Source organism: Rhea pennata, chromosome 17 (genome assembly GCF_028389875.1).
Source record: "Rhea pennata isolate bPtePen1 chromosome 17, bPtePen1.pri, whole genome shotgun sequence".
Taxonomy (NCBI): Eukaryota; Metazoa; Chordata; class Aves; order Rheiformes; family Rheidae; genus Rhea; species Rhea pennata.
The window spans coordinates 8893524-8913170 of NC_084679.1; the positions used below are offsets into that span (position 1 = coordinate 8893524).

The 19647-nt window shown below is 44.3% G+C and overlaps 1 protein-coding gene across 2 annotated transcripts in view; it reads right to left on the bottom strand.

The window, feature by feature from the left end:
• ZDHHC8 (zinc finger DHHC-type palmitoyltransferase 8) overlaps positions 1 to 19647 on the bottom strand; it is a 108836-nt gene that overhangs the window by 19348 nt on the left and 69841 nt on the right. For both annotated transcript variants that reach the window (XM_062589853.1, XM_062589854.1), the window contains 2 exons: positions 7799 to 7920; positions 2307 to 2464 (listed from right to left, as the gene is read on the bottom strand). In XM_062589853.1, coding sequence (XP_062445837.1) covers positions 2307 to 2464; positions 7799 to 7920 — 280 coding nt within the window. The remainder of the gene's footprint in view (positions 1 to 2306; positions 2465 to 7798; positions 7921 to 19647) is intronic.

The following is a 19647-nucleotide window of genomic DNA, read 5'->3' on the forward strand; positions in this document are numbered from 1 at the left end:
TGACTGAAAATTTACAAAATAGAAGAAACAGATTAGAGCTTTCTCAAAGTATATTAGAAAATGACAGAGGCAATTTAATAAGGATCATTTCAGGTTATGTCTGAAATGCTCACATAGCACATATCTATGATGCAAATTTGGGTGTATGCAGCCCCAAAATAATCCACGGATTATGGAACTGTACAAATATCCACTGCGAACACTTCAGTAAAGCAAATAAAGATCTGACTACTTTTGTCACAGATTCATGTTTTGGTCCAGCTGGTCACAGCACTCTTTAGTTTTTATTTCTGCAAGTGTCATTACTTTTTTGTTGTTTGTTTGCTTATTTTTATCAAGTTGGCTCAGAATTTTTATTTGGGTTAAGCATTTTTATTATATGTTTTAGTCCAAAACTGAAAAGATGTATATTACAGCCCTAAATAAGTTCCTCTATGGAACGCCAGCAGAGCTTCTCCTATTGCTGTGTCCAAGCACTGCTGGAACAAGCAGGTGCAGTGGGAAATAAACATCACAGGAATCGATAAAGCACCTTGTTTAAGACCATGATTTATTGATTCAGAAGTCATTAATGTTTTTTGCCTATCTTCCTCCCTAGCATTCATTATTTAATTATACAGTGAGAGCTTCTTTCTTGTCCACCAGAATAGTAAGGAACATTCAACCAATCTGACCATCAGTAAAGGTTCTCGAGAGCCAGGCAGAGTCACCTTGAGTGCTGCTAATTTATTTAGGTTACTCTTGGATTCTCTCCCATTTTCCTTTCTGTTGCACAAAACTGACTCCTCTGGAGGTCTTACAGCTGCATGAAATTGCAAGTGTTTACACTACTTGAGTTCTGGGCAATCTTTTTCTGGCAAAACTTCAGTTGTTGAAAATAGATTTTCATGCTGAGCCTCTGGGGAGGGCTGAAGGAAGGAATTTCATGGGACAACTGAGAATTTGCAATCATTTAAACAATCCTTGAAATCAAGAATTAGTGAAAACATTTGTTTAAAACTAGGAATATATGATTCAAATTTTTGATGGAAAATCTTGTTCTGTTCGACAATCAGCAGCAGAGTAAAATGGCTTTGTGGCAACTGTCCTTCGCTCAGTGTCCTCAGCAGCTCCTTATCCTCCAGGGCTCCTCAGACCCAGTGTCAGCCTAAGGCCTTCTGCAATGGGACAAGCTTGTTCTATCTACCAATGGTTACCAGGCTCAGCACTACTTCCATCTAATTATAATTTACAGGTGTGTTGATCCAAAGGAGAAAATGACTGACACAAGGTAAGCCCAGACAGTCTTTCTCGCACAAGTAGTTGTGCTGCTTTCTTTAGGACTGTTCTCTTGCTTACAGCCAAGAGGGTTAGGACAAGGACAAGGCATGCAGCATCCCAGCTGCCATTGTTTTTTTCTGATTTTCTGATCAGCAATTCATTTCATTTAAAAGACACAGCTGAATACATTTTAGACATATTAAAGAGTTCATCTTTCCATTGGCGAAGAAAAAAAAAAAAAACTTGCAGCAGAAGTGGAATTTTTAGCTCAGAAATAAAGATACCCTCGGCAACACAGCATTGTGGATGGTACTCTGTATTTAGGAGTTTGGAAGATGTTTATGGCCCCCAAATCACACCTCAGAGTTATTTTTTAAAAATCCTGTGTGCTTCACCAAGACTTCTCAGTTATCAGGAAACATGAAAGCCCCATAATTCAGAGGAAGCAAAATTCGAAGCATGAATAAGTTCATGCTCTAAGCTGGGATGTTGGAGTCCTCCTGCTAATTTGAGAATTGCTCACTGAACTCTGAGTTTGGCTTCCTAAAGCTCACACAGTACTGCCTGCAGTACAATTTACAAAGGAGATAGGGCACACACCTTTGAATTACCTGGGGCTCATCATTTAATTTGGAACAAACTGGCTCCTGCATCAACTGATAAAGCACACAAGCTAGTATGGTCCACTCTGGATTTCCTGCTCTCCTAACTCTGTCTCTGCACCATAGCTCTCCCTTTCACCCCTTTACTATATTCACAGCCCTGAAGCTAACTTAAGGAAGATACAGCCAGCACTGTAAAATTTTAAGTTAATCATCACTGGCAACAAAGCTAGCACCAAACTTTATTGCACGTGTAACATACATCATACGAAGGACTAATATTTCAAGAGGTATGTAATAGTAGGGAACTATCAATGAGGCTAAAGCTGGGGACTTTCAAGAATTAAAATACGGGGGGGATCATCTAACTGCATGTATCCAATAGTACATGCAACCCCATCGCTCAGAAAAGCCATCGGATCGCATACTCAACAGGAGTGTTACCTCAACACAGTTGTCACAGACACTGCAATGAGAGCAGCGCGGAGGACGATAGAAGTGGCACGTGGCACACCATTTCATCCGTACTTGGATTCCCTTAATCTCCACATTCTTGTAGAGTGGAGCTCGAAAGTCATCATCTTTATCTTCATCTTCATCTGCTGCTCAATGCAAAAATAAAAGTTAGTGAAAATAACAGAGGGTAAAGATAAAAGATCTAATCTAGTCAGTACCTTGGATACTGGGACACTGCACAGGCTCTGAGGCTTGTCAGAGAAAGAGAGTGGTGGAAGTGACGGACTGTCAGAACGGATTGGCCTTGCTGCAGGACACTTGAATGATCTGGGTTCATTTTAGCACCTGAGACAATACTCTCAAGGGAGCGCTGAGCACCTGACCCACCAGCTCCAGGTGGGGGGGCTGAGCACTTAGCCCACCAGGCTAAGATAAGTCTTAGCCAGCATTCACAACTGGAAGGAATGGGATGAGTTGAATACTAGAGTCAAAATGGAGGTGGGAACCTGTAAATCACCCAAGCACCTTATTGTGAGGAATTCTGCTGCATACATCAGGGATTAATTCAACACTGGCCTCCCAGCATGTAAGTTAAAAGAAATCACATCAACAGATGTTAGAAGATCGTGTTAGCTCAAAACCAAACATCAACCCCAATAACCCTGACTGAGAATTTACCAAAAGCTCTGGTGCCAGCCCACCACCAGCCCCAGACTTGCTGCTCGGAGAGCCTGAAGCTGCAGTGAAATATTTAACTCAGAAGCAACTTGGGTGCCTGTGACAAGCCCTCGCAACAGTGCATACATCTCTATAGCATACCCAGTGCACACTTCTTCACAGCACACCCAGAATGGTCTAGCTTTAGTGATGGGACATAACTGGGAAGATCTCACCTCTCTCAAAGTCAGCATAGTCTAGTGATCTGAGCGTAGTACTGGGAGTCAGGAATCCTACCATCGAATTTTGTCACTCTGTGGCCTTGGGCTTGTCATTTAGCCTCTGTATGCCATGAGTAAGATGGGGATGATAATACTGCAGTCAGTTTATTAGAGACAACGCAGTGGATGGTTTATCATCTCAACTAAACACCGCCCTGTTTAAGAGAAGAGGCCATTCAAAAATAACTCATAGAATAAAAGCCAGTCTATAATGGACAAATATAATTCTCTATTGGAAAGAAAAAGAGGGAAAAAAAAGAACGATGTTCATGAAAGTTCCTTTATTTCAAATTGTTTTAATCTTTATTTGTTTCCTTCTGACACAGAAAATCTATGAAGCTCACATCTATTTAACACCTGGTTAAGCATTATCGTGTAGCTGGCTTTGGTTGACTGGCTCCAGATTAGGTGGAATTTGATCATTTTGTCCATGTGGGGCACCAATCGCTGTCACTTAGTTCTACATTAAATCTTCTCTAGAAGATGTATTGGTAGAGTGACAAAAATTCCATTGACTTCAGAGGGAGCTTCTCCCTTCACTTATATGAGCCTGGGAACTAGCACAACTACAGTACTTACCTCACAAGAGTATTCTGCGGGTTAATGTTTGCGTATGGAAGCTGAATACTGTACTGGCAGCATTCTCTATAACTTTCCTTCAAAACTAATCAGTGAGACTCTTAGTGGGAGTTAAAATCTAAATCCCTTAGGCACGTCTATAAATACAATCTGTAGGTTCTTCAATACCATTATAAACTAGTCAATGCTATATAATACTTTCGTGTGGACATATAAAGGCAAATCTCTAGAATGGTCAAACCATTAAGCTCTTGTAAAAATACTGACTAGGCAAACAAAAATCTGTACCTTGCATATACATACACACATATAAACACATTAGTCTTGCAAAAACTATCTATTACCAAAGCTAGCACTTGACACACCCTTGGAAATGTCAAGAATATGTGTCATTTGTCTACAAAGAAATCTGTATCTCCCAGTTGCTCTGCTGAGGAATTGAAGAGTTCTTATAAAAAAGGTTCACATCAAAAATACTGGAACCCAACTCATAGTTGGAATCTACAACTAGCCAGCAACAAACATTGCAAACTTTGGCCCAGACTGCAAATCAGATTTATCAGGTTAGCTGCAGTTTCGGAGACTTAATATTTTCTTGTCTTCTGAGTTATTTTGGTACATCACTGGCAACTCACTCACACAGAGCCAATCCTGATTCACAGCAGGATAATTCAGAAAGCCAGCAAAGCCAGGATTCAAAAATGAGTAATGGACTGGGGAATTTGATTCAGATCCTCTTCAGTAATAAAAGAAAAACTTGTTTTACTTCCCCTCACAGCTTAAGTTCTCCCTACCCGAGAGCATATAAGCTTGTATGATATATCATATACCTTATTTGTTTATTACCCAGCCTTCAGTGATCTGAGCATAAGAATACATTGGATGAGGGGACAGAGTGCCTCCTCAGCAAGTTTGCTGATGATATCAAGCTGGGAGAAGTGGCTGAGGGCTGTGCTGCCATTCAGAGAGACCTGGACATGCTGGAGAGTTGGGTGGAGAGGAACCTCCTGAGGTTCAACAAGGGCAAGCGCAGAGTCCTGCACCTAGGGAGAAATAACCCTAGGCACCAGTACAAGCTGGGGGCTGACCTGCTGGAGAGCAGCTCTGCAGAGAAGGACCTGGGAGTGCTGGCGGATGACAAGTTGATCATGAGCCAGCAATGTGCCCTTGGGGCCAAGAAGGCCGATGGTCTCCTGGGGTGCATTAGGAAGACTGTTGCCAGCAGGTCGAGGGAGGTGATCCTGCCCCTCTACTCAGCCCTAGTGAGGCCTCATCTCGAGCACTGCGTCCAGTTCTGGGCTCCCCAGTACAAGAGAGACGTGGAGCTACTGGAGGGAGTCCAGCACAGGGCTACGAAGATGATCAGAGGGCTGGAGCACCTGCCCTATGAGGAACGGCTGCGAGAGCTGGGCCTCTTCAGCCTGGGGAAGAGAAGCCTGAGGGGGGATCTTATCAATGTGCACAAGTACCTGAAGGGAAGGTGTCAAGGCGACAGGGACAAACTCTTTTCAGTTGTCCTGTGTGACAGGACAAGAGGTAATGGGCAGAAATTGAAGCACAGAAAGTTCCGCCTGAACGTGAGGGGGAATTTCTTCCCTGTGAGAGTGACGAAGCACTGGACCAGGTTGCTCACAGAGGTTGTGGCGTCTCCTTCTCTGGAGATATTCAAGGCCTGCCTGGATGCAACACTGTCTAACCTGCTCTAGGTGACCCTGCTGAGCAGGGAGGTTGGACTAGATGATCTCCACAGGTCCCTTCCAACCTTACCAATTCTATGATTCTATGTTCTTACTGCACAGATTCTCACACTCTTATTTGCTGGTACAGGGAAGCCAAGTATCATGTTTTTATCACACATCTTATGATATATGGTGGCTTCCTTAAAGCTCCCAATCCTGGCATCATGTGACTCCATGAGAGTCTCAGCTTTTATGATTGCTTGCTTGTTGTATCATTTCTGAAGTAAATTTGTAATCATCAGAAAGGTGCTAAAAAGCTTGAAAAAAAGGAAGTCTAAATGTATAATTTCAAAAACAGAAAGCAAATAGATCCATTGTATATTCATTTTAAATCACTCCTACAATTTTTGAACTCCTTGGGCTGGCAGCTCTGCAGGTGGCATTGGGTGGTGGTGGCTTTTTTAGCATACACACTCGCAATCCGAAATAACATCTGCTCCCCCTTCCTCTCAGCGCTGGTATTTATAGTCTTTTCCATCTTTTCTTTCCCTTATCAGTTTGCCTCTTTCACACATCTAAACTCCTACTCCATCTCTTTCTTTCGGGATGGCTCCCATCCCTGTTCTCATCCTTTCCCCGCTTTCCCTGCGGAAGGCAGGCTCCAGCCCTCTCCCAGGCAAGGTCCATGCACAGGGCTCAGAGACGAGGCCAAGGCTGGACAAGAAGGGAATGGGGCAGCAGAGGGGTGAGCCAGGGGAAACTCCTCCTCTGCCTGTGCTGCTCCAGGCTCCCTCGTGCTAAGGGAGGCAGGAAGGGAGGGAGGGCGGTAAGAGAATTTCAAGTTCAGATTTGATCTCTGTGCTTTTCTCCTTTAAATGCACAGGCTGAAATGAAGAGCTTGTCTGCCAGGGGAAGTTGGAGAACCACAAGGGAAGGTGTAAATTTACAATATACTCAGCCCTGAGTCACTCGTAGGGCAGCCTAAGCGGAAGGCAGCAGGCTCTGCTCTGAGTAAACTACGTTGCACAAAGATACTAGAACCATTAGACTGAGGTTTCCAAAACCGAACAGCGTTGTTCCAACACTTCTACTGAAGGCAAAGAGCACTGATGCCTTTGCTAACCTCACAGCCTGAGCTTGCTCAGCCACTGTTATCTCTTCTGAGATGAAGAAATTAAGAAATCCAGGAATCTAGCTAAAAGCCCTAGGTGCGTAAGCTTTTTTGAAAATCTCACTAGCATCTATTTTGGACATTTAAGCCCAAACACTGGCTCACACAATCTTGCATAAACGACTGAATCTTGCCATTGTCTCGGTTTGCCTTTACACAGAATTATTTCCTTAACTGGAGTGCTGCAGCACTTAAACAGGGGCTCAAATGCTTCAGCCGAAAGGAGTGGCAGAAAGATGCTCATCATTAGACCCTGCTACCTGCAGAAACTTGGCACTTGCTATTCAGGGAAGACAGCAGGGCAAGTACCTTGTTCTCATCAGGTACCACAGCAGTTCAAAGCAGGTATTGAACTCACTGAAGAGAAGTAAGAGAGGGCAGTTTGCTAAGAGTGCAAATCCTTCAGGTTAGCCAGACTGCTGAGAGCAGTCTCCGCTGGAAACTGCATGTGAATGGTTATTGGAAGATGGATAAAATGAGGTGATAATTCTCTCATTAGGATGTGTTAAAAGAAATAGCTGCTCTGTGGTTTCCTATTACAAGAGCTGAGCAATCTTCATCCTATTTAATCAGTTGTGCATCAACACTAATTTAAACAGGCATTTTTTTTTAAACACATATTTTTTAGACAGTCCACTCTAAAGCAGGCCTTAATCATTATCTTTTTTTAGAATTCACTGCTTATACATTTGTTCTACGCCTTTTTTGGAAGGAAGATTTGCTTTAATGAAGCAGCTCTAGAAAGTTTAGCCTCCCCCTGCACCATGCTCAGCTACCTATTGTGAAGACAGTGACTTAAATCCAGTGTGCCAGCCTGACACAGGGGATGACAACCACAGCCGCCCTGGTCAGGAGACCCGCTCAGGGAGAACCACGCCGCCCAGCACTGTGCCTGGGCTGCCAGTCTACAGGCAAGGAGAACAGACACCGCCGCAGACCAGGGATGGGGGGTTTTGGCACTTTGCTACTGTCCTCTACAGCCAGCTGAGTGTAAGGGGGGAAAAAAAGTCTATAGGAAAGAACACAAGAAAAAAAGGAATAGGTACAAAAGAGTGTATTTGGACACCTTTGGCTTAGATTTTCATCCCTACTCCCACTCCCATCCTCTGTTACCTCGTGGGAAAACTCCAGGGTCCATGAAGGTTGCCATGCTGAAGTTTGCAAGCACGAACAGGAACACGAGCCCATTGTACACTGGGATGGCTGGGGAGATGGCTTTTGTTAACCAGGGGCACCTGTGGAGAAGAAAAGCTACAGGTAAGGGCTTGACTGTATCAAGTAGCATCTTCTCAGCCACCATCCTCACATAGAGGAGTAGTGTCCTCCTCCCCATCAGCCACAAAGCAAGGCTGAATTTGTGATTTAACAGGAGAAATTTCAACAGAGCCCATTTCAGCGATCTGAAGTACGTCACATCCATCCCTTATAAAGCTGCTTTGTTCCAGAGGGCAGAAAGGAGCTCGCAGGGCTCACAGGGTTCTGCCACCCTCTTGTTTTATTTGCAAAGTGACATTTTGCTTCTCTGTGCACAAGCTGCATCCTGTTGCTGCGTACCTATTGCCCTTGCATATAGCCTGGGTATCGTTATGTTGCAGTGGGTCTTACTTTTAATTTTCACTGGCATAAAGCAGAATAGGATTCTTAAGTCATTGCTCTTCACACCATGTACAAACAGAAGCACACCCACCTTTCATCATACCAGCCCTAAGCAGCATGTTTTTAACTCTGAATAACACCTGGAAGCAACACTACAAAACCTCTCCCCAGGGGGCAAGTCTGAGTCGGAAGGAGGTTTGGCTCTGCAGGTGTCAGCAGCATACAACAACACCATACTGAGAAGAAAGTGGATGGCATCTGCCACATGAACACTTCTCACAAACCCTTGAAATGCTTGCTGCACATGTTATGTTATGCTTGCTCGCATAACTGAGAGAAGCACAAGGTAAAGGGTAAAGGAGGAAGAACAGGAGACTTCGGAAAGAGGCTGGAGAAATGCCTATTATGGGAAAACCGTCCTAGCTGCAGAGAAAAATGCTTTCCACCAGCAGCAGAGGGCAGGACCAAGGCAGAGCACAGCCAGTTTCCATATTAAACTTACAGGTGTCTTTACCCAATAAAGATCAGTGTTTATTCATTCTACCATTTACAGCCTCTGTGAAGCTTATCTATAAACCCTAGATCAAATTTGCTTCTCTGTTCTGCATAAAAGGTTTGTTGTTAGAGTTGCTGGAGGGAAAAATCCTATCAATCTCATAAATCTTGCAAATATGAATAAGGAAAAATACAGGACAAAGAAACTCTTTTAAAAAAGTGAAGCCTGTTCTGACTGAGTGGCCCCTCAGATTTTCACCTGCCTTGACAGCCAAGGACTCCTCCGAGCTGCTGTACAGGCAGCTGCTTAACTGTAATGTCTTGCCACCACTAGCATAAATCATACATCAGCCCACATATTTCAGAACATATTTTGCCTGTATTATATCTACAGTTGATCCTGCTCATTTGCCAGGTTGAAAGGTAGAAAGAAAGAAAGAAAAAAAGCAAGCAAGCAAGCAAGAAAAACTTTCCCAAATCTAATTCGCATGGTTTGTGCTACCGATGCGCTCTTTTGAGCAGCTGGGACCGGTGCTGCTGACCTTGAAACGGCGCTGTTGAACACGCTCCTGCAGCCAGCGTGAGAAGGGCGCCGCGTTTGCCTGCTGCATTTCTTCGTGAGCCGGCAGTGCCACGCGATTCCCTTCCCTGCACGGCTCGGCCAGTAACGCTCAGCCGCGCGGGGCGGCACTACCCCAACCTTCCTTTTCTTGCGTGTGCTTCATTCAGGCTGAGCTGGGGTGAGCAAAAGGATGGACAAATCCTGCCCAGAGCAAAGGAACTGGGATGCCAGGAGCACACCAGACCTTCAGGCTGACCAGGGGAGAAGAAAAAACAGTCTTCTCACTTGAGCAAAGAAGCTTTTCTACCGCCCATGGTGGGGCAGGAGGAAGGGTGGGTTTCTCCCAGGACCAGTCCTAAGCAGTTACAGAATAAATTCTACTCGGGAAAGGTTCCTCCCTCTAAATTACAGTAAAATGAAACTCAGCATGGGCATGGCTGATCGCATTTTATTGCGTGAAGAAACTACCTACATAGAGAAAGATTATGAAGTTACTCATTGCTCGTCAAGCACAGAGGAGAGATTTCCTTGGCATTAAGTCAAGTAAGTCAGCAAATCAAGGGACAGAAAACTCTTTCTTGCAGATAACTAGCTACTCAGAACAAGATTATAATAAGTGAGGTTGTCTCAGATGATTAATGTAGGCATTTTTCTAACATTCTCATTTGTAATTTACTTCATGATGTTCCAAACACATATCAAAATACTAGGAAAAATATAGCCATAAGCTAAATTAAACAGTTTATTAATTGGGAATATAGTGCATCTGAAAATACTTAAAGGAAGCTGAAATAAAGGGTAGAGCAAGTCATTATACATATTGGCCTGAAGGTCTGTTCACCACCCTGCTATTTTTCTTCCCAGAATTTTTACATATCATCAAACATTGCACAAACTCTGATGGGTCAAAAGGAGTTTCATACTAGAATGACCAACCAAAACAGATGTGGAGATCAAGTCCTGCCTCCTAACTGTAAAGAGGATCTGAAAAGGAAAACAAAAATACTGCCAGAATTCCTTAAACGTGACGCTTTTTCTACATTCCTCTCCTCTAATGCACACACAATTTTAGGCAAAGTAACAGAAACTCTAATCCAGATCTGGCAGATATTTTTATCACTAACTCATCATGTCAAGCCAGAAGTCTGGCTTCTAACTCCATGCATCCTTTACGCCTTGAGGAGAAAACTGCAGAAGCAGGCGAGCAGGACCCATAGCGAGCTTCTCTTTACTTTGCATATATCCTCTCTCCAGTAGAGTTTCTTCCAGCAGCAGTAATGCTCACGTATGGTGCAAACCTAGATGAATGGTTCAGATGCTTTTTCTAACAGAAGCTTTTATGAATCCAGATGAATAACGCATAGATTCAAACCTCTCTTTGGTTAGGGAAACCAAAATTTCAAGAGGGTTTCTAAGACCATACCACTACTGTGGTAGCACTGTGTACTTGTAAGACATTTTACCCACATAAGCTATTATTCCTTGTGTCTTTATGTTAGTAAATTAACTGTCTCTTGCAAATATGAAAAATTGTACAACTTCTCCCTCCCAGACACTATGATCCCAAGTGAGTAATATACTCCCATTCATCCACATCACCCAGTACACCATGTATATACTTACCTAGGTTTTATGTTAACATTTGTATTTGCCATTACATCCCTTCAACCTTAAGCTACTGTTGCTGTGCCTTCATGGTACACTGATCCCCCGGGGATCATAACTGGTTACACACGAGACCCACTATCAGCCACGAGCTGAGCAGAGGCATTTTTGATGCGCACTGACATCCAGGAGTCAAAATGCCCAGTCCTGGCCCCTGCTCTTTCTATTAGAGCTTAGCTGCTGCCAGAGAAAGCTGCAGCCTTTGTGTGTGCAGAAGCATCTGCAGAACCATGGTCATCGCAGAGGCCGAAGGCAGCGTCTTTGGACCATGCAAAAGTCAAGTGACGGGGGACAGCGCCAGATGTGTTACAACTTCCTTCTTGCATAAGCAGCTAGCTATGCCTCACCTGGCGTATTTAGAGCTCCAAATACCCTCTGTTCCCCAAGGCCGTTATTCCTCTTTGCACACTCAACACTTAAGTTCAAGTTAGCTGTGCTGGCATCTTTCTTGTGAAAATATATGTATGATGGGTGTTCTACTCCAAGTTAATTTAGATCCTTCGGTAGAACCAGGAGACCTAAAGGACGATCCTGCTACTGCTGCGGGTTTCAGCTGTACCACAGAGAGTAACTACCCTGGGTGAGAACACTTCAATGGGTTCTGTTTACTGTAAAAATTAAGAGCCAGCACACAGCACCATGGCATACTAGAGATAATTACGGATCTCAAATTCTTCTGAATAAGCACACAATTACACAGGCAGCATTTTCCTCATAATTATACTTCTTTGACATAGACTGATTCTGCTCATAACTCACAGCAGAATAATTCAGGGTGACAGATTTAATCTCATTTAATCCTATTTGCTGTTGAAACCCTACTGCAATAAAATGAAAAATTAAAAAGATTAACAAATAGGATCACATAACTTGCTAGGTGTCAGCTAGACCTATGCATCATCACTACCTTCCTTTGCTAAATTAAACAACAAATAATCCTTTCTGCTTTTTTGCTTGATGCTTTGAAGCCAGATGTGTTTGTGCCTTATAATTACAGTTCACCTATAATTAAGTAATTGAATGGGACATTTTTCTTGAATCTTGCTCCAGATTAAGGGGTTGTTTTCTATTAAAACGTTACACATGCTCAGAGAGACAGTAGGTCACAGAGGATGGAGCCTGGGATTTCAAGAAGTGGTTTTAGCCTGGGCTCCGACCCTGGCTTGCAGAGTCACCGGCAGCCATCTGCCTCCCCTCCACTTCAGTTTTTCTTGCTGCAGACAAGCTATCAGCTACACACAGGCTGTCTTCCTCATGCACGGCAGAGAAGGCCTCGCTTTTAGTTCTGCAGCTCCCGAAGTGCAGGTGAGCCTGTGGCCTTGGCATTCGCCGCCCCGGAGCCCGACGCAGGGCACCTGGCGCCCTGTCCTCCAAACCGGGCAGCGCCTCTACTCACGGGCTGCTGTGCGAGGATGTGCGTGAGATTTACCCGGTACGTTAGGAAAGCCGTTTGATTTACGCTTTGCCTACAGCACGGTAAGCAGGCACAGCCATGTGCACAGACTCTGTCTGGGTGCTGGGAGGTCAGAGATGGGTGCAGAATACCTTAGAGCAGCAAGCTACAACCCTCCTGTTTCTAACAAGCCAGAATTGGTGAAGCCTGCTTCTGCAGAGCACAGAGAAGATGTGGGAATCTCAGAAGCACAGAGAGGCACCCAAATTTGGGATACCTATCCACACATATCCAGAATATGCTGCGGATGGCCTATGTGACTGCTCGGCTGCGCCTAGGATTTGATCTGAGGCTACCATGCATCCTTCCCCTCGGACTCAAACAGATGGTTGACAAGCAGAGAAACAAATAATATCTGCAAAGATCACAGGGCATGGATTTATAACACAGCGAAGACAGCATCGTTTCATTCTAATCAACTTCTCCCACTATTAAGTTGATAAATCAGTAATATGAAATAGCTGTTTCAGTGTGTGTAAGTAGAAGCAGCTCAGCAAGACTGATTAGATAAGAAGGGCCAACAAGCAAACATATTTTGACTAAGCATGGCACCAATTTCACTGAAAGCTTTGAAACTGTATCCTTAAGTCTCTGCTAGCCTGTCCTTCTTTGAAATCTCTCCAGGAGTTTCTAGCCAAAGCCTCACCATTAAGAGGATCTCCCAGCCCACACCACAGAAGGGAGGAGAGCAGAGCTCTCTTATCTTTTAGCAGTGGATATGTAAAACATTTCTCCTATATCTCCATCTGGGAGAGATTTTTTTCCATTTATATGCTCTCTCCTACCCAGAAATGACAGAAGAGCACCTTTGTGGAATAGCAACAGAAAAAAAAATGATCGTTTTCCATTTTTGATCACTACTGAAGATAGCTTCAAGATTATTGTACATCTAAAAATATTTTCCAAGGTGCTAAGTCATCTGTAGCTTTAAAAAGGCATCACTGGGAAATGTGAGCAGAGAATGTATCTGTGTGTCATAACCAGCACGAAAGGCAGGTCTTGTGAAAGTAGCAGATGGTTCAGGATAGCCGTGTTCTTTGCTCAGCTCTGCCAGATCAGACTTTGATATATCAACTAATTTCTGCACCCTATCTTACTCATTGCCAAGATTGCAGATAATATATTGTTGCCATAGCACTACACCCGCACTGTGAGTACAGCAGTGGTACTGATGGAAGGTGACATCAAACTAAACTATAACAACTCAATGTTACATAAAAATGGGGGTAGTAGAAGAGGAGAAGTAGATACAAGAGAATTTACCACCAAAAGCAGAACCTGACAGAGCTGAGTGCCACATGGAGCAGCTCATGCTAGCAGTGAGTGGGAGCTACAAAAACATCCACCCTGAGTTGCCAGCTACAGTTATCCATCACAAGAGGCTAAAAAAAAAAAGGAGCATGAATTTCACGAACCCATTCCTAATGAAATACAGCTGAATACCAGAGACAGAGGTTCAAATCTATCTCCTGCTTAACTATGTTTAATTATTCAGAAGAAACGTGCTGGGTTGAAATTCGCTCAAGTTTAACAAGAGCTGATGGGGTTTCAGTGAACTTTCCATTACACGCTGGACTCAGTCCAAAGGCTAGTGATTCACATCTGGCAAAGTACAGATCAGAGGAGCTAAATCAATTAAAAAGTCAACTTGAGAAATAGTGGACCTTGGTGGAAAGTCTTATCTGGGCTATACATCACCACCACCAAGTAAAATACATGCTGCCCTTTTCATGTAGCTGCTTGAAAGCTCTGGAGCATGTTCCCTTCCTCCCTCTTTAAACAGTCAATCTGAGAAAAGACACCATCACCATTTAAGTCGATGTAGGAGAAACAGGAAGTAACGAGAGTGTCAATATCCAGGCCTGAGCAAGGCTACCATAGGGATAACTGTACCTGTCATCATCCACAAGTTCAGAGGCTGTCCAGCCATCCCAGACCTAGCCCATGTGCACAGAGTGACTCTGCAACTGGTGGACAGGACGTACCGTTACAAGTTACACATACAGCAAGCAGACAGACCAGGATCACACTAGACTCAACACACATGCCTTCCAGATGCCACAGAGAGCATCTCTGCAAGCCCAGAAACCTGGTAGATCACCCATAAAAGCAGCAAAGTCATAGGTTACTGCTGGGAACTGCATTCAGTTGCTCACAGCAGTAGGGCTTGGGCAGGTGTGGGCAGGGCTTGTGCGCTAATACAGAGCAAAATGGCAAAACCCTTCTATACCCAAAGCTTTGAAATCTGCACCCCCTGCAGCGAATTAAGGACCTTCGTGAACCTGGCTAGCAGTTACTGAAGTATGTGAAAGCCTATGGCAGAGGTTTTGTTTTGACATACTTGTAAAGTACCGTGCTATAAACGTGTAGCGTTACTTAAAATGCCCAGCTTTTTATTTACACCCAAGATAGAAGGCACCTATTGCACATTGATTCTAGGCTATTTATAGGCTAGGTTTCAGAGGACACAATAACATTTTTAGATTAGGAGAAGAATAATGCTCATATTAAAGTGAGACAGTAGGATTTTGTGGCACTTGAAGCTCCTGAAAGTAGAATCACCCTTGCAGCAGTAAAGCCTCGGGTGTATCATGGAAAGGAGCCAATTGCTGGCACATGTGCAAATCAGAATGGACTGGGAATATGGGTTAGTTAGTGAGAACACAGATCCAGAGGCAAATCCCCTTGTAAGAAGCTCCTAGGTTTGCTTACTCAGCCCTAGAACTGCAAAACCTGGAATACCCAGCAAGCTGGACAAGACAGGGATGATTATAACCCAGGACTTCCCAAATACACACCAGGGAGGACCACGCTGAGTAGCCAGAACCAAACCCCATTTTTTCCAACAGTTAATGGAGAGGTGAGCGTAGCAGTGGTCTTTTGGTTGCAATAGAAGAGGACAGAGCAGGGTCACTACAGAATAAGGGCAGCAGGAGATACACTAGTTCTCCTCTCACGTTCGATCAGTTTTAAACGCACTCGGTTAGAAAAAGAAGGAACTGCTGCCTAGTAACCTTCCTTTGCAGCTCTGTCTGCATATGGCTGGCCACTAGCATCTCTGCACTGCCGCAACACAACGATTTCCAGCCCTTTCCAAAATTTGCATAGGGGAATTATCAAGCTGCAGAAACCTAGCTAAACAGGCAATTGGAGAATTACCTCCAGAAGATACAGTGCGAATCGGTAACTCATAACACAGCCGAGTGCTCATTGCATGTGGCTGCATTGCCCTCAGTCTGTGCCCCAATGTGCAGTATCTGTATTGCAAAAAGACAGAGAAGACAGTGTTTTCTATCTAACGTTCCCATATATCAAGCGCGGGAGTAAACACATAATAATAAAACAAAAGGCTCTTTTAGAATCCTGCCCTTAATTTCACTGTGAAACATCCTCCCAGAGAGGGATCATGGAAACCAGAGGTTGTCTGAGCTGGGAACATGACATTTCCACACCTTATTCTCATGCTGAAAAGGAACACTTGTACAGCTGGGGTAAAGGGGTACCAACATATAAAGATTTTAAGAGAAAAATCAAAATTACATTACCTGATACTTATAAAGGAAAACACAACAAGCTCTTCACATTTCAACCTAGGAAGTAAACTGGGCATTTGGGGAGAAGCATCCCCGACGGCTCAGCTGTCCGAGGCGGCTTGCCATGGAACGGACGCTTCTCCCCGCTTGCACCTCAGACGCGAGCTCAGATGGGGAGAGCCAGGACTCCACCTGTTTCGGCAACACCTTGACTCCTAGGCTGGACCGGACCTTGCGAGTGTGGCCGAGGTGATTCCCTGGCTGTTGCAACCATGCACAACGGCTGTGCTGGGCGGTTCACGTGGCCACGCACCCTCGGGACCGAACCGGTTTTACACCCCGGCTCTTTTCCTGGGAGGACGGACAGCAGCAGCAGGGCAGCACCAAGGCCCTGCCAGCCCTGTTCACAGTCTGCTGCCGCTGATGGGCTGGGACTGCTTTGGGCAGAAGGACTTTGACACAGCTGTGCAATCCCCCTTCCTCCCAGCAGAAGGTAGCGGGAGACACAAGGCAGCAGCTCAAGCTACAAGATCATTCTGATAGCAAGAGGTGCAGGCGGCTCAAAACAAAATCAGGGGTTCGGTATGCAAAGTAGAGCAAAACTCCATTGCTCAGCCTGGTGGGAATGTTACCAAATGCAACGCATTCCTATATTTGTGTCCACCAAGCAAAGACGCAACCCAAACTTCATCTCGTTTTTGCTATCTCTACCCTCCCCCAGGAACACCAGTACTTCCACTGCCCCTCCTAGGTTTGGGAGGGCCTTGCTCCACACATCGCTATGAGGAGCCAGCCTCCTCTTCCCTTCTCTGCAGCTACTCCTTGAACTTCGCAGAAAAATCACTAAAGAGCTCCCGGGCTCTCTCTTTCCTCTGGCCTCCTCCCATCACCCTGAGGCTGACAGCAGTACACGTCTTCCTGCAGCACGGGAATTAGGTGCTATCGTTGCTTCGGTTTGGGGCCACTGCAAAGCAGAGGTGCCAGCAGCCACCTCTGGGCACCTGCATCCACAGGCAGATCTGCAGGGAATGTCCCAGGCGTGCGGGCAAAGATGACCCATGCAGGAGATCTGAGGTTGTTCCTGATACACTCTCCGCATAGGAACCAAAAACAGCCACTAAGGTGCAAGTATAAGCAGTCACTTCCCAAACTATTCAATAACTCTGTCCCTTGGCTTAGACGAAACATTCCCATTTTTAATGTCATGGAGAACTAAGTCCCAAGTTTCACAGCCTGCTTGTCACCAACTGACAACATCCCTGCTTGCTAGTGCTAGGATTAGGACAGGCTTCTGGAAGCAGCTTCTCCTGAAAGTAAAATCCTATTACAGCACTTATCAAAAACAAAAAATCCTTTTGGGGAGTAATAAAAACCTAAAACAATCCACAGTAACAGAGATTAATGGTCCTATTTTTTATTTCAATGATGAAACATAGCATCATCACCTGAAGCCTAAAAGCTTCTGTCAGCTAGTGCAAAATATAAAAGGAGTCTTCCAACATTTGTCTTGGAGCACATGGGAGAGATAGTCAATGCACATTGATAGAAAACAAAATTACTTTCCTTAGAAAAAACACCAGGAGACACTATCATCTTAATTACAGAGACAGGGAAATGGGATCCAACCTGATACACAGATTTGCTCCTTTGCTAACTCAAGAAGGTGGTGATCTCAGCAGCAGCCAGACATGAGAACAGTGGCCATAGGAAGTATCATTGCTTTATCTTGCATCATTTGTTCATTTTTCAAAGATAGGAAGTTATTGCAAACCAGAGAGACTAGCTTGCTCACACACTTCAGCAAATGCAGGTCGCTTTTTTATCATACTCCCTACTAATATCTCAATATTCACTAAAAGCCTGTGGGTTTGGGATTTGGAGGGTTTTGCATCTTATGATTAACTGTTGAGAAATTTCCAGGCCAAACTGGAAGCAAAAGGTTTGGATACAAATCCAGACTGTGGGATGTTTTGTCTGTGGAGCTCTACCACTGCTTCCAATCAATACTTAGTGCTGATACGTGTACTTTTTAAAAATCCACTTCTTCCTGACCTTTGCTGAAGTTCACCCATTTGTTTTTTTGCCCTTGACTTAAAGAGCAGGATCCATCATTGTGCTTTTCAGGAAAATATGAACATTTGCTTCTTTCCAAACAGCTGGAATGGAAATATTTTACTGTTTGAATGAATCCCTTATCCTTTCTCATTTTCCTTCCTCCATATGCCACAAGCAAACCAGTTTTGGCTTATATTAAAAATACCCACTGCTCTGAGATAGCTTATTTTCCTTTACATTTCTCTTCAACAGACATTAGAGTCTACTATAAAGTCAGGTGTAAGCTTGCAGCTGCAGATTGCAGGGGAATAGCCACTGAGACATAAGCAAAGCTTGCAAGGGCTGTACTTCATCTTCTTTGATTTGGTTGGGAATCGGCATAGCCCAGTTATTAGAGCACTTTTCCAAGCTGTTTTATAAATTTATTATGTAGCACAAACAGCTCCAGTCTTCCTGCTCTCATATGTCACTGTCAAATTTCGGGGGTTTTGTTTTCCACTTTTTTTTTATCTGACTACTGGAAAATCCAAGCATAGAGCTACAATTCATACTCTAAAGAAAATTTAGAAGGAAACTCAACTTCTCCTCAAAACACAGTACACTGTACTTGACTCCAAAGGGCAATAACATGGCAAAAATGAACAACATTCTGGGAAGTTAAGTCTCCAAAGTACCCTTTGCTGAATAAGAAAAGCAATTCATTTTTCAGAGACAAAAACCTGACCCCTCTTCATGTGTCAATTCCAGGATGCACATTTGAATCCTACAAAAAATATTTTTTCACTCACCTACTGGACTAAAAAAAGGTTTCTTTACATTTACCTGAGAATATGTAGTCTAGTAGTTACAGTAAGCGACCCGGTCAAGGGTTATTTTTTCCACCAATTTGCCTATGTATTCTGCCGCCGAGCAAATCCATGTCTGTCCACATCTCATCTTCAAATTAACTACCTTCCAGTTAGGAGTGCCCACACTGGCACTGTAACTCTGTATTTACTCTCTAAAACATGAAAGAGGTGAGTCAAAGCCTCTCTTCTCCCTCCCCACTACTGTTTGAGGTGGTCCTCAGCCACTGGGATGTCTGGAGATCAGAGTGGGTCCCACCAGGCGTGAACAAAAGGTGACAATCTTTGCTGAATTAAGAGACTTGAACTCACATAACCATGATTTTAGTTTCTCAAGGATCTTTTCAGATGTGTTAGGGAAAAAAACCTTGAAAAAATGATATGGTTATGCTAAAGAGAGAGTGAACGCCACCAGCAAGATGGTCCAAGTATCTTCACTTTGAGTAGTAACAGCAGCAGAACACAGCCTGGAACAGGAAATTGTTTTAACTCTCCACAGTTTGTGTCTGCAAGACAAGGTGCATCCAGAGGACTGTCTGAGATACAGGAAAAACAAGTGGTCTATCCAGGGCATCTGCTCATGCCAGCGCTGCTCTGACACCCGCCGCCAGAGCTGGGCTCCTTCCCGCGGGCCGGGCAGAAGAGGGGAGAGCAGGCAGCGAGCGGCAGACCCGCTCTCCGCCAGGCTGTTGTTTCCTTCATGTTTGGCTCGGCTGCAAACACTCACCTCCACAAGCTCGTGGGCGATGAGTTGTTCA